The sequence below is a fragment of the Bufo gargarizans genome, chromosome 2 (assembly GCF_014858855.1).
Source record: "Bufo gargarizans isolate SCDJY-AF-19 chromosome 2, ASM1485885v1, whole genome shotgun sequence".
NCBI classification, from domain to species: domain Eukaryota; kingdom Metazoa; phylum Chordata; class Amphibia; order Anura; family Bufonidae; genus Bufo; species Bufo gargarizans.
Genome location: NC_058081.1, coordinates 679,403,225 through 679,426,957, shown reverse-complemented (window position 1 = coordinate 679,426,957; position 23,733 = coordinate 679,403,225). Strand labels below are relative to the sequence as shown.

Below are 23,733 nucleotides of genomic sequence, written 5' to 3'. Positions count from 1 at the left end.
GCCCACTGCTCCCTCTTTAGCTACGCTGTTGGCTCGGTCTCACCACTGTCTCTTCCTCGGAACTGTGAAAGTCAGTGGCACGACCTTCATTCCATGTGGGGTCTAGGACCTCATGGTCCCCTGCATCGTCTTCCACCCAGTCTTGATCCCTGACCTCCTGTTCAGTCTGCACACTGCAGAAAGACGCAGCAGTTGGCACCTGTGTTTCGTCATCATCAGAGACGTGCTGAGGTGGTATTCCCATGTCCTCATCATCAGGAAACATAAGTGGTTGTGCGTCAGTGCATTCTATGTCTTCCACCGCTGGGGAAGGGCTAGGTGGATGCCCTTGGGAAACCCTGCCAGCGGAGTCTTCAAACAGCATAAGAGACTGCTGCATAACTTGAGGCTCAGACAGTTTCCCTGGTATGCATGGGGGTGATGTGACAGACTGATGGGCTTGGTTTTCAGGCGCCATCTGTGCGCTTTCTGCAGAAGACTGGGTGGGAGATAATGTGAACGTGCTGGATCCACTGTCGGCCACCCAATTGACTAATGCCTGTACCTGCTCAGGCCTTACCATCCTTAGAACGGCATTGGGCCCCACCAAATATCGCTGTAAATTATGGCGGCTACTGGGACCTGAGGTAGTTGGTACACTAGGACGTGTGGCTGTGGCAGAACAGCCACGTCCTCTCCCAGCACCAGAGGGTCCACTAACACCACCACGACCATGTCCGCATCCCTTACTAGATGTTTTCCTCATTGTTACCGTTCACCACAATAACCAAAATATTATTTAGCCCAATGTATTGAATTCAAATTCAGGCCTTTTTTTTTTTACAGACACCTAACACTATCTGGCTATCTATTTAGGTACCGTATTACACTAATAAAGGCACAGCAGTAACGACAGATTTAGCTGAATATAAATTTGAGGCCTAGTATTTAGGTGCTGGATGACAGGTATACGTTTACACACAGAATTAGACTTGGAATTGCACAGTAGCGTGTGTGTGAAGTTATTGAGAATGACCCTATCTGCACCTTGAATCTTATATACCCTTTTAGGGATAGATTTAAAGTAGCCCTGATACAGCAGAAACCACTAATTGAGGAAATTGCTAAGTTGGGAATTGTATTTCAACCCTGAACAAAAATATATCCTTTGCCAGACAGTATTACAATTGGCTGGCCACAGCCGAAACACCAGATTTAGGGTACTGCTATTTTGGCAATTGTATTTCACCCCTCAATAAAATAGCAAGCACAGCCAAGCCCCTGATGTAGGATATAGCCAAAAAATAACCACACTATTGATAGTTAAATGCACTTGGTGACAGCTTGCCCCTGATGTGGGATATAGCCAAAAAATAACCACACTATTGATGGTTAAATGCACTTGGTGACAGCTTGACCCTGATGTAGGATATAGCCAAAAAATAACCACACTATTGATGGTTAAATGCACTTGGTGACAGCTTGCCCCTGATGTGGGATATAGCCAAAAAATAACCACACTATTGATGGTTAAATGCACTGGGTGATAGCTTGCCACTGATATAGGATATAGCCAAAAAATAACCACACTATTGATGGTTAAATGCACTTGGTGACAGCTTGACCCATATGTAGAATATAGCCAAAAAATAACCACACTATTAATGGTTAAATGCACTTGGTGACAGCTTGCCCCTGATGTAGGATATAGCCAAAAAATAACCACACCATTGATGGTTAAATGCACTTGGTGACAGCTCGACCCTGATGTAGGATATAGCCAAAAAATAACCACACTATTGATGGTTAAATGTACTTGGTGGCAGCTTGTGCTGGCGCACCACAAGACACAAAATGGCCGCCGATCACCCCAGAAAAAAGTGAATGGAAAACGCTCTGGGCAGCCTAAAAACAGTGAGCAGTTGAATAGCAGCAGTTCAATGATCCACAGCTGTAGATCGATCACTGAATTAAGTCTTTTGGAGGAGTTAATCACTGCCTAATCTCGCCCTAACGTCGCTGCAACCTCTCCCTATGCTGATCAGAGCAGAGTGACGTGCGGCGCTACGTGACTCCAGCTTAAATAGAGGCTGGGTCACATGGTGCTCTGGCCAATCACAGCCATGCCAATAGTAGGCATGGCTGTGACGGCCTCTTGGGGCAAGTAGTATGACGCTTGTTGATTGGCTGCTTTGCAGCCTTTCAAAAAGCGCCAAGAAAGCAACGAACACTGAACCCGAACCAGGACTTTTACTAAAATGTTCGGGTCCGTGTCACGGACACCCCAAAATTCGGTACGAACCCGAACTATACAGTTCGGGTTCGCTCATCCCTAATTTCTATATATACGGGAGACAAACCAACTAATTAAAGACACAATCTGCAAACATAGGTCCACCATTAGAACTAACAATCTCCTATTGCAAATTCCACACCATTTTCATACCCATAAACATCGTATTTCACAGCTGTTACCAGGTAATAGAGCAGATCAAGTTACCAAGAAGAGGTGGAGATATCAAAAAACTCTCCAGGGAAGCATTCTGGATCCATATCCTGGGGACACTACACCACCGAGGTCTGAATAAAGAGTAAGAAACTGGACATCTGAATAACTAAATGACATGACTTTGATCACTCCTTTATTTTATTTTATTCTATTTTACAGGGTGCCATACCACGTTAGGAGACTGAATATAATGTATCCTTTGATATGACTGACTTTCTAAAGGGAACCATTAACATGTAAACCTTTCCTTGTATTTGATGCATCTCCTGGACGTCACAGGCATACCATTGGTTGTATATGATATATAATGTGAATGGAATATTGTATTGGTATAAGCTGACAAAGGCTTGGACGGGCCAAAATGCGTCATGTATTCTTGCATGAGATGATATAATAAAAATCATTGAAGATTGCAAAAGCGCTGCTGGGATTTTCCTTGCACTCACATAGAAGTAAACGGACAGCATGCTGCACATGTGCACTCTGCTCTGATTCACTTAGTAGGCATCATTCAGTAGAAAGGAGAGGGTCCCAGAATTGACACCTGACATGGGGCACCCCACGCCAATCAGCTGTTTGAGAAGAACACAGTGCTCGTACAAGCACTGCCTTCTCTTCACTGTTTACCTGCTGGGCTTTGACATTGCAGTGGCTAGTAGGTGTAATTGCAGCTCCGTCTCCATCCACTTCAATGAGAAGGCACAGATAGAGTGTAACTGCTTCTTCCCACTGAAGGGAATGGGATGGAGGAACTGTAATAACACCTGCTTACCACTGCGATGTCGGGAGTGTTGGTAGTCAGACCCCCGCCAATCAGATATTGATTACCTATTCCTGAACCAGCAAACCCAGTTAAAGTGGTTCTCTGGGAATTAAGAAAATTAAAATACTTAAAGGGAACCTGTCACCTGGATTTTGGGTATAGACCTGAGGACATGGGTCCCCATAGCTCTGTGTGCTTTTATTGTGTAAAAAAAAAAGCTATTTGATACATATGTAAATTAACGTGAGACGAGTCCTGTCCCTGACTCATCTCACATACAGGACTCATCTCAGGTTAATTTGCATATGTATCAAATCGTTTTTTTTTTACACAATAAAAGCACATAGAGCTATGGGGACTGGGTATTGCGGATGTGCTAGCAGCCATCTAGAAACCCACATCCTTAGCTCTATACACAAACCCTGGTGACAGGCTCCCTTTAAATATTACTTTAGTATAAATATATTCGCAAATACATTTTATTAGCTATAATTGTCAATTTTGTCTAGGGAGCATTAGGAGAAATAAAATGGCCGCTGTCCTATTAGTTCAAACAAAACCTGTCCTAATCACACAGGAGGACAAGTTACTTTACAACACTGAGGTAAAGGCAGGGTGGAGGCAGGGTCCCTGGTGTTCGTGACGCCAGCACTGTTAGGTGCAAAGGAAGGTGGTAGAAAGGATGAGGAATCAATGGTTGTAAACCACAAAAGTTTTACTTGATCAATTGTCTCAGAGTATTCAGTGCAGTTCATCTATATATCAAAAGTAATAATCCAAATATTGTCTCAGCTGTATTCCTTGTAACAGGCTTGGCAATAGGTTCAATGAGATTTTCCTTCAGCAGGTAGGAGAGATTCCTTCTTATTTCTGCCTACACTATGTCCACACTCTAGCAGCCAGATACTGGATATAATAACTTCTTACCTGTAATCAGCAAACCACAGGGCGGTCTCCCTAACGGCAGGCGAAAACCTCTGCTTAATTATTTGCACTGGTTGCTTTCATAAACTCTGGTCCACAATGTCCATAGAGGTATGTGGTAATTGACAACCACGTGTATAGTCGTCCGGCTGAGTCCAGGTTCTTTTTGGCTTCTCCCGGTCACTGGTGCTGCGGAGTCGATAAGCTAATGCTGCTTCTATCTCCACTAGACTTTCTCTATATCCATAATCCACCCTGGTATGTGCCAGGTAGCTGTAAGTCTGGTTTCCATACTCCCTCAGCTTGGCCAGGGCCAAGGAACTAAAATGGCAGCTACATACTGGACTTATCCTTGTCTGCTCCTCACTCCTTGTGACGATTGGTTATTTCCCCGCTTACCTACCTAACACAGGAAAACAAACAGAACAAACGACTAAGCCAAAAAGCTAGGGAGAAAAGAGTCACCTCCTAGCGATCCCTAAAAGCTTTCCCTTAACTGCTGTGCCCATGTGCATACCCTTATGGTGGACATGGACATGCCCTCATGCCCAAACACCCTGGGCAAACCCTAAGCAGCAGGGAAAAGGGAAGAGGCAACCTGCTTCTTCAAACCAGGAGGAAGCAAGCGTCTGCCTAGAGGCCTAGATAAAAGACACAATGGGAAATAACAGAGAGGACTTATCTTGAGCAGAGCTGGAGCAGACAATCCACCACACATCAAGGGCTCACAGGAAAGAACTATAACCCGCACAGGCCACTGGGGGAAGGAGGGATAAATAGCCTCACTAACAATGAAACCCAGTACACCTGAGGGAAGGTGGATCCAGCTCAAACCCAAATCAAAACAAACAGAGAAGTCAGACATGTGCAGCCAGTCTGACAGACCTCCGCACATTCACAGGGCAAGGCGTGACACTGCTGCACTAACTTCCTCCCTTCTCTTTTTTCCTTAGCACACCCTCAGAGATTATTTATATACAGTGGCGGAAATAATTATTTGACCCCTCACTGATTTTGTAAGTTTGTCCAATGACAAAGAAATGAAAAGTCTCAGAACAGTATCATTTCAATGGTAGGTTTATTGTAACAGTGGCAGATAGCACATCAAAAGGAAAATCGAAAAAATAACTTTAAATAAAAGATAGCAACTGATTTGCATTTCATTGAGTGAAATAAGTATTTGAACCCCTACCAACCATTAAGAGTTCTGGCTCCCACAGAGTGGTTAGACACTTCTACTCAATTAGTCACCCTCATTAAGGACACCTGTCTTAACTAGTCACCTGTATAAAAGACACCTGTCCACAGAATCAATCAATCAAGCAGACTCCAAACTCTCCAACATGGGAAAGACCAAAGAGCTGTCCAAGGATGTCAGAGACAAAATTGTAGACCTGCACAAGGCTGGAATGGGCTACAAAACCATTAGCAAGAAGCTGGGAGAGAAGGTGACAACTGTTGGTGCGATTGTTCGAAAATGGAAGGAGCACAAAATGACCATCAAATCGACCTCGCTCTGGGGCTCCACGCAAGATCTCACCTCGTGGGGTGTCAATGGTTCTGAGAAAGGTGAAAAAGCATCCTAGAACTACACGGGAGGAGTTAGTTAATGACCTCAAATTAGCAGGGACCACAGTCACCAAGAAAACCATTGGAAACACATTACACCGCAATGGATTAAAATCCTGCAGGGCTCGCAAGGTCCCCCTGCTCAGGAAGGCACATGTGCAGGCCCGTCTGAAGTTTGCCAATGAACACCTGAATGATTCAGAGAGTGACTGGGAGAAGGTGCTGTGGTCTGATGAGACCAAAATAGAGCTCTTTGGCATTAACTCAACTCGCTGTGTTTGGAGGAAGAAAAATGCTGCCTATGACCCCCAAAACACCGTCCCCACCGTCAAGCATGGGGGTGGAAACATTTTGCTTTGGGGGTGTTTTTCTGCTAAGGGCACAGGACAACTTATTCGCATAAACGGGAAAATGGACGGAGCCATGCATCGTGAAATCCTGAGCGACAACCTCCTTCCCTCTGCCAGGAAACTGAAAATGGGTCGTGGATGGGTGTTCCAGCACGACAATGACCCAAAACATACAGCAAAGGCAACAAAGGAGTGGCTCAAGAAGAAGCACATTAAGGTCATGGAGTGGCCTAGTCAGTCTCCGGACCTTAATCCAATCGAAAACCTATGGAGGGAGCTCAAGCTCAGAGTTGCACAGAGACAGCCTCGAAACCTTAGGGATTTAGAGATGATCTGCAAAGAGGAGTGGACCAACATTCCTCCTAAAATGTGCGCAAACTTGGTCATCAATTACAAGAAACGTTTGACCTCTGTGCTTGCAAACAAGGGTTTTTCCACCAAGTATTAAGTCTTTTTTTGTTAGAGGGTTCAAATACTTATTTCACTCAATGAAATGCAAATCAGTTGCTATCTTTTATTTAAAGTTATTTTTTCGATTTTCCTTTTGATGTGCTATCTGCCACTGTTACAATAAACCTACCATTGAAATGATACTGTTCTGAGACTTTTCATTTCTTTGTCATTGGACAAACTTACAAAATCAGTGAGGGGTCAAATAATTATTTCCGCCACTGTATATATATATATATATATATATATATATATATATATATATATATATATATATATATAGTGCCAGCACCACCTAAGGGTGAATGGATGGAATGACATGCTCAAATAAAACAGCCTGTTATAAGGAATTACAGCTATATCAGAAATACACTGACATGGTATAATCCATATGCCCAAAGTTATACAGGGCCCCACGACTATCACGGAGTTATAAATTATAATGCCAGGCGGCCCTCCATAAGGCAAATCCCACATAGAGTGTATTTCCTGCAGTGGACACGCTCACTTGAAATTATCTCAATACATTTTGGGAATGGTGTGATTCACTAGTGAAATGTGTGGGCTCATGTACACAGGTACAAAGCTTGGATGGCTCTACACCTTATTATAGAGCCCGATGAGCTGTGTATACTGCCATACAGGCTGTTAGGTGACAGTATGTACAGAGATATTTTCTACTAGAGAAATTCTTCCAAAAGGAGACTACTACATAAAGGCATCCAAAAGAGCGGTTCACATTTTTTCTGTCTGATTCTTAAAGCAAAAGCTTCCTTACGAAACGAGAGATGAAGATATGCAGTAGAGACCACAAAGCTTCTTACAAAACAGATCTGTTATACGGCTAAGTGCATGATCCTGTATACTGTATATCACACTGCATAAAGCTACATTCTCACTTGCGTTTTTATTTCCGGTTTTGAGATCCGGTTGACGGATCAGTTTTTTTAGGCTCCATTAAAAACTGATCCTTCTCCATTGACATACACTATTTTCAGTGCCGGATCCGTTTTTATGACCGGACACAAAACCGAAGCTTGCAGCGGCTTTGTGTTCGGTTACAAAACAGAATGCAGCCGGAACGAAAGACATCTTGATGCATCCTTAACGGATCTCTTTCCATTCAGAATGCATGAGGACTAAACGGAAACGTTTTCTTACGGTATTGAGATCCTACAGTATGCTGGATTTCAATACCGGAAAACAACAACGCAAGTGTGAAAGTAGCCTAATTAGTGCAGAAAATAGTCACTTGTAAGATGGGATGCATATTTTATTAGAAATTATCTCAAAGAGGTGAGCTTGGAGGTTAACCCATTAATTTGTTTACTAGGTCTTGTGATAGTGCCTAGGACCATGTTGAAAAAGAAAGTGGCTATTATGAGAGTATTGTACCAGGCAAAGAAAAGCATAGCATTTCATTGGATAGATGAGATGGCCCCCACTAGCCAGGAAGTAGTGAGTAGGGTGCACGCACTTGTTAAATTGGAGGAATATGTTTACCTGAAAAGGGATTCGAAGAAGAAATTTGAAGCAATTTGGTCCTCGTGGATTTCGCATTATGATCTGTCTTAGATGTGGATGTGAACTTTGACTGGAATGCCAGACATGACGGATGTTGATGCATGTGAATGGTGAGATGTTAGATGGTGGTTGATGTCTGAATGCTTGTGCCGAAACGTTATGTGGGGATTATGGTAATCCATGAAGTCGTATGCCTTGCCTCAGAAGATTGGACGGTGATACCTTCAGATGACATCGTGGACTTACAACTATGGACCATACCTGACGTCTTCTAAGTGACTGTGTTTTGGGAAGGAGGGAGGGAAGGAGGGAGGGAGGAGGGGGAAGGGAGGGAGGAGGGGGAAGGGAGGGAGGGAGGGAGGGGGGGGAGGGAGGGAGGGAGGGGGGGGTTGTTATGGTTTTGTATTTGTATAATACATTTACCTGAAAAACCAAAATAAAAATTATCTGATCAAAAAAAGAAATTATCTCAAAGGGGTTTTCTTATGTAATAAAAAACTTGGTGGTTAGACGGCGGAAATGGCATACAACAACAAATGAACCTACACATGCCTGTAAAATCTCCCTCTGCTTCAGTGCTTCTGCTCTGGTGGTCTTCGCCCCCGTCTTTGTTTAGTTTGCTGTAGCAATGATGTACCCGTCTAATCATGTGACCGCTGCAGCCAATCATTGGCCTCCACCATTTCCGACCTTTGCCAATTTATTTATTTTTTTACGATATTGGAAATACCCTTTAATGGAAAACAAAGTGGTATGGGATGGCTGTATGCGGTCAAGGTACCGGGGCTTTTTATTAAAAAATTAAGCATCATTGGCTGTTATCTGCCAACCTTCAGTGGACATCTGGCTACTGCATTGGTGCTATCCGCTGGTACACATTACAGCACTTGTAATGTATATACCCATTAGTCCAGGCATTTACTGGACTATCAAATTAATCAGACATCAAAAGTGGTGGGCTGATACCAGTTTGAATTAGCACGAAATGTCCTGTGAAGAACGGGGTTGTGGGCTTAAATGTTGAGCAGTTGGGGTTTAAATGTTGGCAAGTTTACCATCATATCCACTCGGATCCATTCCTTGTCTGGTCTTGGAACTTCCATAGACCTGAATGGAAAGAGTTGTGTGTATGCATAAACCCAGGCTGGGAGATCTACTGATGCACTCTGACACCATGCTTTCAGGAGAAGTAGTAAGGATAGAAAAAAGGTAGAGGCTTGGTTCCAATAAGGGAAAGTATGAATGGTAGACATGTGATGCCAATTGGTACTGCTGTTGGACTATGAGACAGTTAAGTCTGAGAACTGTCTCTCTGGGAGGTAGTGGTGAGATAAAGACAGAAGGAAGCTTTTTCACCAGAGAAGTAGTGGTGGACTGGAAGCATGAGCAGCTTGTCCACCAGAGCAGGTGGTGGGCTGGAGACATGACGTGGGACCTGAGAAGCAGTTGACCGATGCATGTGACTTGAGTCTAAAGAAGGAAGCCGTCTGGTTGCTTCACCAAGAGTGGCCTGGAAAATGGGTGACGTGGAGTGGAGTGGACTGGGAACCACATGAAAGAGCCTCCACATGAGAACTTTCTCTACATACGTATGTGTAGGTTTACATGATATTAGTATACTCCTTTTATAAACTGAAAACTGGATGCTAGGTTCTCCTCTACATAACTTAAAGCAGATGTCTTACACAAAAAATATTCTTCATTTTTCAAAAACCAGCACCTGGATCTGAAAACTTTTGTAATTAAAATTTGTAATTTGGTATAAAAAATTTAGTATGGCCACTGAGTTATTCACTGAAATCTATCTGTATGGCGCCACCTGCTGTTTGCTCTTTTTCAAAATTGTTTGTCCAGCTCACAGAAATAGAAGCAGCTGCTCAGTTGCATCCTTCAACTGCAACAAGCTGTTGCAGACAGGACACATTCCCTGAAAAAGGACACACCCTCTGAGCTATCTGCTTGAAATTAATCTAGCACAGCAATTGGAGCAATGTGGAGATCTCTGGATCCATGCGAGGTACAGAGCTGGTTCTAGCCATGTTGTAAACAGATAGTCATGTCTCAATGACTGTACGCTTGATGGGATGCAAATGAGCTCTTAACAAGCTCTGCCTCTGATGCCACCAGATGTAAGGCAGCGATCCATGACATGACTGGCATAATAATTAAGCCAGAACCTCATCTGCAGACAGCTGTTTTGGGGTAATTGCCCCTCATAAGTCCAGAGCAGAGAGTACTGCCTTAACTGGGTTAGAGGCCTAAGTCAGGATTTGGGGGGTACTAGCTCTCCTTATGAAGATCGCCTAAACAGCATGAGGAGTCTTAAGGTCAGGCAAGGCCATGTCTCAAGGCCTGTTTAAAAAGTTCAGAATTGACTTATAGAACAGCTGCCTTACATCTGGGGGCATCAGACGCAGAGCTTTTTAAGAACTCATTTGCATCCCCTCTTCCCAGAATTCCAGAGAAGCTTGTATGGCCTCTAAGTCTCCTCACCCCAATTATGCACTTTCCATAAGGGAGATCTAGTTTCCTCCAAATGTATGCTTGATGAAATGGAGTTCTAGTGGACTCTCTTCAGCCAAGTCACGTAATCATTTATTGGTATTCGGTTTTGTATTACTACCATTGCGGTTCATACTTCAATATGAACTTTAAACTAATGTTGCCTCATTGACTATGGTTTCATCTATTATTGTTTGGGGGGCGGGAACATGGCAAATCCTGGCACCAAAATGTATGAATGACCATTTTAATTTTTGCTGTGGAGCTCCCTCATGCACGCTGGATCCAGCAGTGTATACACTCAATACAAAGCACTGTAAAAAATAGAAAGTGCCACAATAGACTTTTACTGAAACATCTTTATTATCACGCAAACCACATTATCCATTTCGGCTGCAATAATGTAGACAAACTGTAATTGACAATGTCCCTTGTGCGTTTAGAGTAAAACAGTCAAACGACTACCGTAATCAGGACATTTATACAAACGACCCTGGAAATGCCACTAAAAGAGTACCCAGAGATTAGAGATTTTATATGTCTGCTCCATTCATGACAAAACCAGATGCTTTCAACCCAGCCACAAGAGTTGTCTATGATAAAAAATAAATTATTGCATTTTTTCTTTCCTTTACATTGATTTTGGTTCATCTGACATGAAAATAAGAGGCTTGTATGTGCTGGAAAATGGAGAACTTTAACATCGAAATAAAGTTTCAAGGCAATAGTATGACAAAAGACTAATTTACCGCTTATAGAGGTAAACCCTTAAATTTTACTTGAGTTACCCTTTAAAGGGGTTTTCCAGGAACATTTAAAGGGGTTCTCTGGGCTTTTAATATTGATGACCTATCCTCAAGATTGGTCACGTCTATGGCAAAGCAGTAGCGAGCAGGAAGAGAAACAGCGAGACGGCATGTGCACACAACGCGCGCCTTCCGTTCATACAACTAATTGGCGGGGATGCTGGCTGTTGGACACCTATTGACCTGATACTGATGACCTATCCCGAGGACAGGTCATCAATATTAAAAGCCAGGAGAACCGATTTAAGGTTATTTATTATATTTTTAAAGCTCGCCCACAGTGGTGCGTCTTACAAGAATTGCTTTGATGAATGAATTTCCTTCTACCTTTGATGATTTTTTTTTACCTTACCGGGCAAACGTTTCGCTCTTTGGTCTAATTATTTTGCAGGCACTTTTGAGATCACTAGCCGTACATGGGGTGGATAATCCTGGCCCGGTTTTAACCCAGAATGTACGAGAGTTGTGTGTGCAGTCAGGCACCTTCAGGTGTTGCAAGATGTCTGCGCATGAGGCTGCCTGAATTCGTAGACACAATCCGTGAACATTGAGGGTTGAAACAAACCTAGGATCATGTGCCCAATGTACGGCACGCGAGACCGGAACTGCCCGCAATATAATTAGTCCGGGGGGCGCAGCCAATGACGTGTCCCAAAGCAGCGAATGTGGACATGTCCATGCCCCAGCCAGAAGAAAACAAGCTGGGGACCAAAAGACTGAGTAACTGGAGCAGTGTGCTGGACTGGAGCAGCAAGGAGCATGTTAAGTATGATTCTTACAGGAGGCTATGCAAGCTAGGGGTTTTCCCCTTAAACAGTTAATATTCCTGGAAAACCCTTTTATACGCCAACTCCAGTAAAATTTTGAGACTTTTCCATTATGATTATCCACAAAGCCACTCAGGATACCTAATACATATTTGAATGAAGAGCGCCTCTCTCCCATAGACACCATTGACAACTGCTCTTGGAGAGCAGATCTAGTTATGAGTATGGTTGTGTTACGTACAGTTTACTAATCTACAAGATTGGTATGAGTCCATGAAATAACTCAGAGAACAACTTTCATTTATTTAGTCCGACTCCACTGATTGTGTGATACAAATACAAAGTTGTACTTACCTCAGTTTTCCAGTAGAGATAACCGATCATGGCAATGAGTCCACGAGACTGAGCTGTGGGGAAACATAGCCCTTGTTTTTCGCATTCAACTGGGACACATAAAGTCCAATGCATACAGTACAACAAATGTTACATCCGAAGTCGCTTTGTTCAGAACTTCAGATTAAGGGTCCATTCACACATCCGCACTTTTTTGCGGAACGGAATTGCAGACCCATTTATTTCTATGGGGCAGCACGTTCGGGTCCGCAATTCCGTTCCCGAAAAAATCAGAACATGTCCTATTCTTGTCCGCAATTGCGGACAAGAATAGGCATATTCTATTAGTGCTGGCAATGTGCGGTCTGCAAAATGCGGAAGGCACATTGCCGCTGTCCGTGTTTTGCGGATCCGCAAAACACGTTACAGACGTCTGAATGGAGCCTAATACTCTATGGAGATCCATCTCCGTACAGTATTAGAATGTATGGGCTCTGATGAGCCAAATTTGGTTATTCGCAAAGTCGTTGAATAACTTTGGTTATTGGTTTCTAAAGTGGAAAACCACTTTAAAACTTGAAACCGAACTCTGCTTCGGTTACGACTGGTGCTTAAGAACCGAACCAGAGTTTGGTTTCAAGTTTTAAAGAGGTTTTCCACTTAAAAAATCCATTAGCGAAGTTATTCAACAAAGTCACACTCCGATGAGCCAAATAACTAACTTCAGCTCATCGGAGCCCATACATTCTAATACTGTGCGGAGACGAATCTCCGTACAGTATTAATCCGAAGTTATGAGCGACTTTGTGACATCCGAAGCTTGCTTCACTCTACATAAAACCTCTTCTCAGTCTCTGTTATCAGAGGAATACCTCACATGTACTAGTGGTGTGTATATAGAGGAGTCTATATGTAAGCTTTAAGGGTATATAACAATATTGAATACATTGACAGCCATGCACAGGCAAACATGATCCCCCCCCCCCCCTACAATAACTGCAATACAATAAAAATAAACTAGACTTAAAGCTCGGTTTTCTTTACAGTAAATGATCGTATTTTAATAATCAAAAGTCCAGATCCCAAGATTTTTTTTTTTTTTTACTATTTTTCTTTATTTTCTAAAACAAGGGAAAAAGCGTATAATTTTCCTTACTAAACCAAATTTTTATTTGCCAACCAATTGTATGAAAGAATCAATCATTCTGGTCACAATATGCACCGTAAGAAATAAAATTGTTTCGGACAAAAATAACCTACATTCAAAATGACCAAGAAAAAAAAAAAAGAAGAAGGAATTTATGACCTGATAATAATATCCCCTGAATACACAAAGTGTAAAATAAATAAGTTATTTTACTGTATTGCTTACAATACAAAATACTGTCATTGTAAAAGATTGCAACATAGACTGATGTCTCCAACCACTGGTGCTTTGCAAGTTTTTATTGACACCGTAACTTTAACAATCTCCTACTGTACTGCCTGTACAGCACCTAAACAGAACTATGTGTCTCCATAGTAACAGACTATAAACAAATCCTGTGTAGTCTGATCTTTCAGTTAAACGCCCTTCTGTGGTTTCCCCACTTCAAGCGCTGGTTAGTAGTGATGAGCGAATCTACTTCGGATGAAACATCCGAAGTCGATTCGCATAAAACTTCATTCCAATACTGTACGGAGCAGGAGCTCCGTACAGTCTTAGAATTATCAGCTACGATGAGCCGAAGTTATTACTTTGCAAAGCAATAACTTCGGCTCATCGGAGCCAATACATTCTAAGACTGTACGGAGCTCCTGCTCCGTACAGTATTGGAATGAAGTTTTATGCGAATCGAATTCGGATGTTTCATCCAAAGTCGATTCGCTCATCACTACTGTAATAAGTAGGGGAGAGAAGGAAGGGAGTATGACCACATAAACTACACATGGTGTGTTGTATATACAAAACGGGTATTTCCATGTAAATCCATTAGCAAACTTTTTTCTATTTTACATACATTGGAGCAAAAATGATTATTAGGTGGACATAAATGAGCCTTTTAAACTGTATTTCTAAGAATTAGTTGCTTCAGTATTAATGACATCATATTTGAAGCATACCCAACAATGACCTTGAAACCAAAGAATTATTATGTATATTGGTCACCTTTTCACTGCTCTTTCAGTGAGCTCAGATATCACCCAACCACTTGGATCAGATATTGTCAAGGCAATGCATGAAAACCTTTCGTTAAGTTTTTTTTCCCCCATGATGGGACCTAAATCTACGGGTCTGGATCGGACTGCATAATGAATGGAGCACTAAAGGAGTTCTCTGGGAATTAAGAAAATACTTAAATATTACTTTATTATAAATATATTCTCAAATTTTTTTATATTATTTATAATGGCTCATTTTGTCTGGGGAGCAATCATCAGGGGAAATAAAATGGCCGCTGTCCCATTAGTTCACACAAAACCTGTCCTGATCACACATGAGGACAAGTTACTCATCCTCCTCTGTACTTGTCAGGGATTATGATCCTGAATACAGATGATAATAACTTTAGCTGAATCTCTGGAGAATTTAGTTCACGAGGAGACATGAAGTACAGAGGACGGACAGGGCAAGCCAAGCTGTGGTAATATGTTGCTGTGGCAATGGAGACTGCAAACAAGTGCTGCTGCTCATTAGCCACACCTCACCCTCCTCTCATGTCTCCTCATCATCTTCATTCCCACAGAGATTCACCTGTATTCAGGTCACGATTCCTGACAAGCAGAGAGGAGGATGAGACAGCACTATGGCTCATTGTGGTGAAGTAACTTGTCCTGCTGTGTGATTAGGACAGGTTTTGTGTGTACAGATAGGATGGCGGCCATTTTATTTCTCCTAATAATTGCTCCCTAGACAAAACAAGCCATTCTAAGTAATGAAAGGTATTTGTGAATATATTTATTATAAAAATAATATAGAAGTATTTTAATTTTTTAATTCCAGGAGAACCACTTTAAAGAGTATAAAGACTAACTTATGATCTAATGATCACAGTCCCTTATAATAGTAGTGTGTAGATGTGAACAGGATACCCCCCCCCCCCCCTTAGGCCATGTGTATATCTGTGCTAGTTATTTCCGTTGTTCTGTTCCGTTAAGGGACCAGAAAAATAAAAGTGTTGGATTTACCTCATAGCTGAAACCAATGGAGCCAAACAGAGCTTGTTTACTATAATGGGGTCCATTCCGGCATCTGCTCTTTTTGGCGGAATCGGTGATGTGTTCCCTGAAGAAAGCCTCTAACACAGATATGAACATGCTCTTGCTGTGGCTGCAGATGGTCAGGTAATGTGCTGCCCAGAGCTGTTGACATATCTTTAATTTTCACAACCAGAAACAGAATGTCCTGGGCCCTGTGTGCATGCTCAAGGCCAGGCAGCCACTCACCTGCAGAAACTTTAAGTAAAAGCAAATCATTAAAGGGGCTGTCTCATCTGCCGTTACAAAGGTGAGGTTAGACATAGTCTTGACCACCAGCCATCTGGCTACGCTATTTCCATGACTCCAATGCAACGCAATGAGAGCCACTGAAAGAGCGAGAGCTGATGTGCTCCGCTGTTTCCCTGCCGGCTGTTGGTCAGGACTGCGCCTCATCTCGCCTTAGTAACGGCAAGATGAAACAACCCCATTAACTAGGAAAGAGACTCATACCCAGAAATTCTCACTCCTAAGCAAAAAGTGCTCCACATATAACGCAAATTAAATCTGAAATTCTGAGAGGACCCCTTTAACCAAATGGGGAAATGTGCTAGGTGAGAAACATAAAAATAAGCATCCCAAAAATGAAATGATGCACCTTTTCCTTAGTAAAATTAGTCCTAATTGGCGAGGTTTGCAAGAATTTGTCATTTATTTACAAAAAAATTAAACATTTCATTTTCAGATGTGAACAAATGCTTAATTTCATAAATAAGGAAAATCCTAAACTCGGTTCTTTGTACCTTGCATTCATCTGACCATTGGTTGATCTTTATGGTCATAAATACTTTCTCCAACTTTGACTGGTACATCTGTAAGAAAAGTTTTGCATGGCTCCTGCCAAGCCTCTTTACCCTCGGCTCAGCACCAGTTTAAGTTGTTTAAAAAAAATTAGACCGGACTGGTTGCTTAGGAATCTGATACATGACAGCTGCATATACAGGCTCAAGTTCTAAGCAGTATCCATGGTAACCAGTCAAGCAATTCTCAACGGCTTTATTAATCAGATTTTTTTAAAGAAAAACATTTTGCCTCTGTAAATAAAATAATCCGGTTTTTAAGAATATTTATCCGTTCGAAATATGTCATAGTTTTGCTAATGTCAGTAACAAAAGTGAAGCTTAAAAGGAGCTGTCCACCGTTAAGCTGTTTTTAACAGTGTGGCAGGAGAACCCCTTTAAGGTTGCGGTCAGTATAAAGGGGTTGTCCAAGATTAGAGTAAAGGTAGTCTGGTATTCAAACTTAGAACCATTCCCTTAAAGGGAACCTGTTACGTTGACGCAGTTCTATCTGAAGGCAGCAGGTTAGGCTAGTTTAACATTAGCTTTTACAGATGCGCCTGGCTGTTCCAGTCAGGATCAGCCTGCTGGCTCCGTCACTGCCGGACTCTGCTACAATGCCATCCGGCCCCATTAACTGTAAAGGGGTCCGGCAAAGATGCCAAGATGCGCGCAGTGCATTTCCTGGATACCGGCAGTGTGAAACCAGCCTTATAGAGCAAAAGGGGCTGAGCAGTTTGATGTATAGGTTTGTACAAAAAGTTTCAAAACTTGTATTTTATTCTTTTAAATCCCTGAACTTTCTATGCTTAGGGCTCTTTCACAAGAGCGTGTCCCTTGCAGGAATCAAGGTCTGTGTGAGAGAGGGATCGTGAGGTCTGGACTACAGAAGCACACGGCCTATTATAATTGATAATGCTGTGTGCCTCTGCCTGACCTTTCTGTAACTGAATTATACTAAAGCTTTCACTATGATTCCGATACAGAAAGGTCAGGCAGAGGCACACAGCATTATCAATCATGATAACGGCGTTTGCTTCTGTAGTCCAGACCGCACGATTCCTCTCTTACACGGAGCGCGATTCCTACAAGGGACACGCTCGTGTGAAAGAGCCCTTAAGAGTCATTAGTTATTGATGGCTCTTCCTGTATGCAAAATCCAGCCCACTGGACTCATACACATAGAAAGAGCTGGGATTTAAATGGATAAAGTATATGTTATTATGAATCAAGTTTCCCCAAAAACTTTATATCAATCTGCTCAGCTCCTGCTGCTCTATAACATGCCAACTGCAGGTCAGACACCATGTTCAACATGACAGCCTCCCTTTAAATGAGCTGCAATTCCAGACACAGCCCATGAAGAAGAGTGGTGCTCTTACAGACCTCTACATAGACCTGTTTTTCTGATCTCAAGCAACCCCTGTAAAACCCACCCTTTGTGCACATTTTGTGATATGCCATACATGTCAGAAGAGGACATTGGTGGGTCGCCTGGACCTAAACCTATGACTAGAAAGAAGGGGATATGACACTCTCCCAAGCCCAGTAACCCTTTGTCTCCTAGCTCTTGTATTACTAGAGATTGGTTTAGGTCCTAGGACCCAGACAGCCACTGATGACCTCTTCTGAGGGGCTTCTATCAAAAGACAAAAAATGTGCACAAAGCGCCTACACCTAATAGTAGTGTTATGTGGCTCAGAAAACACAACAGATCTATATGCTCTAATATGGGAGGAGGAAGTCAATTAATACTACTGTCTTTTCTTCTTTCCCCAAAAAATGTGGTAATATAATGAAATAATCTACCACATTATGGCTATATTAAACCTCAACTCTATAGAAAGTGCAACATGTGATCGGGTAGGTATACTGAATCTGAGGTTACGTCTATAGTGTAACCTATATCAAATACTACTTTTATCTGATAAACTCTTACGTGGGGTACTCTTAACTCCCTTGCGCCAGCTTCTTCATGAAACATCGATTGCCACGGTTAATATCAACAGTTCATGACATTAAATAGAATTAAATATTGCTATAATACTTCTTAAAACATTTCCTTTCTACAAACAAGCAATCAAAAACATTGAATTAAAACGCTTTTTGCTTTCCACACAGTGGAACAGACGTAAATACACACAAACTCTGAATCGACTTTGGATGTAGCATTGATAGAAATGGGGTACGGTCTAACTGGTTTCAATCTTGAAAAAAAAAAAAAAAGTAACGTGTACTCTATGTAAAAGAACTCATAAAGGCACAAAACTACCGCACATCACACCATTTTTTTTGTAGCTCATTTCGAGTTTTCCTGACTAAAATCTAAATAGTTTTAACAAATGTACAAAGCTTTGTCGACAAACAGCAACGTATAGTATTACTGTGACCTAAAAACACAGTCGAGATTATTATTTCTTCATTATGCTAAAAATGTACAGTTTCGTAACAATTGTGTCACCTCCCGAAACCTACTGAATTTCCAAGGAGGTCTACATAATGTCTCCACCACCAATGTATGACACATCCTGGTCTACTGCCAAACAGTTATCTAGAATCTCAAAACCCATACTGTCCATGAAATATAGGAAGCTTATTTTCTGTTCAGTCAATTTTGCTTCGAGCAAATCAAGTCCACTCGGCGTCACCTCTTATCGAGGTCATCACACCAAGTCGCTTTTATTTTGCTGAGGTTCATCGTGACATGTGTACCTCCAAACAGTAGTGTATTATCTGGTCACTAGAGTCAGTTCTTTGCTTCTCCATATTGTTTGGGAAGGTGCTTGCTGCCTCTCTCAGTAGCTTAGATTAAAAGTTTTTTCTAAAGTTCATTTACAAGAAGTTTTTGACCGCAACGTTAGGGTCACTATACACTTTTTGTCCTGAAAAAAAAAAAAAAAAAAAAAGAAAGAAAACTATATTGCTTTCAAAAGGTGCTTCGGCATACGAAGGCTCCATATTGCAGGTCCTTGGAGGACCAGCGTGCTAATCTAGTAGCCAAGTTTGTTGTTTTTCAGAAGGTCAGGGTCTTCTCCACTAGAAGATCCAGAAAATGTCCTAATGAATTCCTCGCAGGACGCCTTTTTTTTCTCTGCCTGTACAGGACTTGTAACATTTGAGAAATCCAGAGACGCAATTCTGCTCTGTAGGCTAGATTCCTTATCAAGTAGACTTCTTCTTCATTCGGGAAAAAGAAAAAAGTAGTTACAAGTAAACTTTCTCCTCCTACATCTTAAAACCTACTGACACGATACAGTAATTCTTCTGAAGGAACTAATTGACTAAAACATAGCCACTGTGCTGAGAGTCAACAGTTTCCATCATCTCACAGTCATAAGGCTCGTTGAGGTTCAATGTTTTGTAAGATGCTTGAGGATCGTGTCCGGTTAGATTACCCTGGGCATCGTGTAATGCCACTCCGCTTTGTTGACTTGTATCTATAGAATACTGGCATTGGTTTGTATACTCCGAGTCAAGTGTTGGCACTCCAGGTAATTCACATGTCTGGTAGGCATACTGTAAGGGCTGCTGCTGCATGTGAACTTGGGTTAGGACCTGTGGTTGACTGGGCTGTACCATGTGTTGCATCTGCTGGGAATGCAGCTTGTGATACTGACTTAAGAATGGATCGTATTGCATTTCATCAGACGCGGGTTCCAGTACCGGGCTCAGGGGTTGTGACAAGCTGAACTGATTCTGTTGCATGGACTCCTGGTGTGATAATGAGAGCTGCTGCCCTTGCATTGGATATGTGTTTTCCGCTATCTGCATCTGGTTGAAATAAGCCTGTAGCTGTGGTTGCTTCTGCAAGAAGAGCCGCTTCTGATGTAGCCTGCGTGATGGTAAGTGAAATGAATTACTGTACTGTACAACTACTGTAATGACAGCAAAAACATAAAACACAAAGAGGAGCGCAAAACAAGTATAAAGCTGACGAGATACTGAATGTAATAAGGCTATGCTTCAATGTAGTCTGGTTGGACTTTACCAACCAGTCATGTTAAAGTGAATCAGTCCGCTCCGAAACACCCCCAAACTAGAGTAAGCGGTCAATGGTCTAAGCGGAGTCCGGTTATATAATTTATATCTTCACTTGCATTCCAACGCTTCAACGAACCAGCAGTAGAAGGCATTGAGAGGACTCCTGGGCATACACACATAATGGAGAGGACTCAGAGCAGTCCTCTCAATGCATTTTACTGCTGGTTTGTAGGAGCACAGCATCGGAATGTATGAAGATAAAAATTACATAAGTGCACTTAGCACTACTTACACTATACATGACCTACTCTAGTTTGGGGGGGTGTTTCGGAGCTGACAGATTCTGTAAAAGGGCAAAATAAAGAGGCGCTTTGCTTTTGGACACAGGGATATTCAGTTATATCACCCACCTAAATTTGGTGTAAGAGCACTGCCCATGCTTCAAATCACTCTATCATCTCATAGCTTACAAGGTATTCCCATCTTAAACTGGCCAGGCAGGACCGGCTGACCATCTAATGTCTAAGAGAGCATCCCAACTGTACCCCGGCAGCAGACGTCAGAGGAGATGAGGATCGAGTAGCTGGATTTCAACTGCCTGAACCTTTTTTGTTCTGGCTATTCAATGTGTATGGACAGCCTCAGACATTTATGGCACAGCAATAAGATAAATGCCTGATAGATGCGGACCTACTTAAAGGACATCTCTGGAATGGGGTCTCCAAGCTGGTCCTGTCTTTGACCGGAGAGGTGGCTGCGCATGCACCACTCTGACATTCACCTATATGGGAAATCTGTATATACCCAAGCATACTTGCCTATGGGAACATGGCCTGGACCACAAACAAAAAGAACCAGCCAGGGAGAAGAGTGTCTGGAATGCTAACAAGTAAACCTAGACATGTGCTAATGACTGGATCTCATGTTCACCTGTGTTCCTGAAGTTGCTGCTCCAAACTTCTGGGTGTTTCCTTACAGTACAGCGGGCAACTGTTCTGAGCTTTCACCAGCAGACTCCCTTTCTGCAAAGGAAGCAAAACATTGATTGAGAATGTGAAGAAGTGATTAGTATCACAGACATGTCAACAAGAAACTTGAGTCAGTAAGCAGGGGCCTATGACAAGGAAACAAAATCAGTATATTTATTCTATTCTGAATACTGGCAGCATAGAAATCCGGGAAGCCTGGATTGTGGCCAATCTCTGGAATTATGGTTTACACGTAGGTCACCAACCTACAGTCTGAGTGCACTTGACAATGTGCTGATTCTATACCCACATTTCAGTAAGTTTATGATCCTTACAGAACCATGCAAGTTCCATTGTTTCAGCATGTTATCTGCATGCCTTCCAATGCAGTCAGCTCCCTGCTCCACCGTCCACTAGCCTATGAGCTCCTCAGATGCTGGTGCAATGCGGTGATGTCATTGCACCTACTGAGCTGTGCAGGAAAGTGCAAAGGCTAGGGTTCATTCGCTGGCCTGTGTGCTCTCCTGCTCAACTCAGCAGGTGCAATGAAGTCAATGCACTGCGCCTGCTTCTGGGGAGAGCATGGAGTTCTCTGTTCATCAGGGATACCGGGCTAGGTGGGATTATAACTTTTTATTTTATTAATGCTAAGGGCGCACTAAGGGGGACAGCATTATTGCAAGAAAAGCACTAATGGGGCAGCATTATTGCCAGAGGGGCATAACTACTATGTAGGGTCACTATAGGGGCATCTTATTTTGTGGAAGCACTAAGTGGGCATAACTGTGAGGGCACTAAGGGGATAGTGGTAGTCTACTGTGTGGGGCTCTAAAGGGGTTAGTCTACTGTGTTGGGGGCATAACTGTGAGTGCACTAAGGGGGTAGTGGTAGTCTACTGTGTCGGGGCATGACTACTGTGTGGGGCTCTAAAGGGGTTAGTCTACTGTGTGTGGGACATAACTGTGAGGGCACTAAGGGGGTAGTCTACTGTGTGGGTGGCACTAAGAGGGCATAAATACTGTGTGAGGGCACTAAGGGGGTAATCTACTGTGTGGAGCACTAAGGCAGCATTCTACTGTGTAGGGACACTAAGTGGACATGACTACTGTGCGGGGGTCACATAGGTGGCATCACTACTGTTTGGTGGCACAAAGAGGGCATAACTACTGTGTGGTTGCACAAAGGGAGCATTCTAATGTCAGGGGGGCAGTCAAGGGGAATAACTACTATCTGGGGGCACAACAGTGACTGGGCAGGATTAGGTGTGTATAGATAGATACTGTGTTGACTTAGAAGCATAGCTTAGTGTGAAAGAAATTGCCATGGGGCATCACGTGTGCCACAGCTGTTTTTCCTCCTTAGGATTTTCGAATGCTGCGAGGTATGAAGCTGCCTTGTAAAGTAGATGTCACATATTCAAGATATGGTTTCCTACCTGCAGCCTGTGCTGTAAATACTGGGTCTCCAAACTCTGACGCCTGGACAGTAGCGGAGGTTGCAGGTTATTAGGGAATGCTGAAATATTCTGAAGCTGTGCACAGAGACTCGTCTGAAAAAACAAAAGCCGATAAATGCAATAAACATATGATAAAATCCTAAGTGAAACCATGTAACCAACATAGCACCTACACCATTATTTATATTATTCACCTATTGATATGCTAAAAAATCCACTCGTCTGAGACAAAATATGTCCGCAATCAAGTACATGGAGAGTGAAGTACTAATGGAATCGGATATTTCTAGACTTCCATACAATACTTCTTTACTTGCACTATTTCTCTACACATTCATTAGCCTATCCCCAACATGGCTTACATTATACCTGGGGGTGGTTGGGATCTTCTAGGTTATGGGGTGTGAGATTTGGATCTTCAGTAGGTCCCATTTGCTCATATAGCATCTGGATCTTATTGAGCTCTAGGATGCCCTTGGTTCTTGCTAAGTTCTGAAGGTGCTGCCGGAATGCCACGATTCCTAGGGTGGCATAATAAGAAAAAGTTAAAGCACATTTCATATTTATTTGTAGGCGTTATTTAATTTTTGCTTTCCTTTCATTTATTTTTTAAGCCTGACCCTGAAGAGTCAAAAAGACATAGTTTCTCCGGGGTCCATCGGTCAGGAACAGATCGCTCGCTCAGGCAGCCGGCTTAAACCACACAATGGCATAGGCTTTAAGGATCTGGACCGCCTGGCACATGTACTTCTGTACAGTGGGCAGTTCTTAAGCGGCTATCCAAGTTATCTATCCCAAAAAACTAAAATACCACAAATAATCAAATGTTTTACAAA

At 42.5% G+C, this 23,733-nt stretch overlaps 1 protein-coding gene across 1 annotated transcript in view; it reads right to left on the bottom strand.

Moving 5' to 3' along the window:
* Positions 1-17,494: 17,494 nt before the first annotated feature.
* The window catches only part of SIK2 (salt inducible kinase 2), a 108,401-nt gene continuing 102,162 nt past the window's right edge, over positions 17,495-23,733 (bottom strand). Inside the window, exons 12-15 of the mRNA XM_044277667.1 lie at positions 23,267-23,418; positions 22,877-22,990; positions 21,404-21,495; positions 17,495-20,324 (exon numbers count right to left, since the gene is read on the bottom strand). Coding sequence (XP_044133602.1) covers positions 19,766-20,324; positions 21,404-21,495; positions 22,877-22,990; positions 23,267-23,418 — 917 coding nt within the window. The 3' untranslated portion in view covers positions 17,495-19,765. The remainder of the gene's footprint in view (positions 20,325-21,403; positions 21,496-22,876; positions 22,991-23,266; positions 23,419-23,733) is intronic.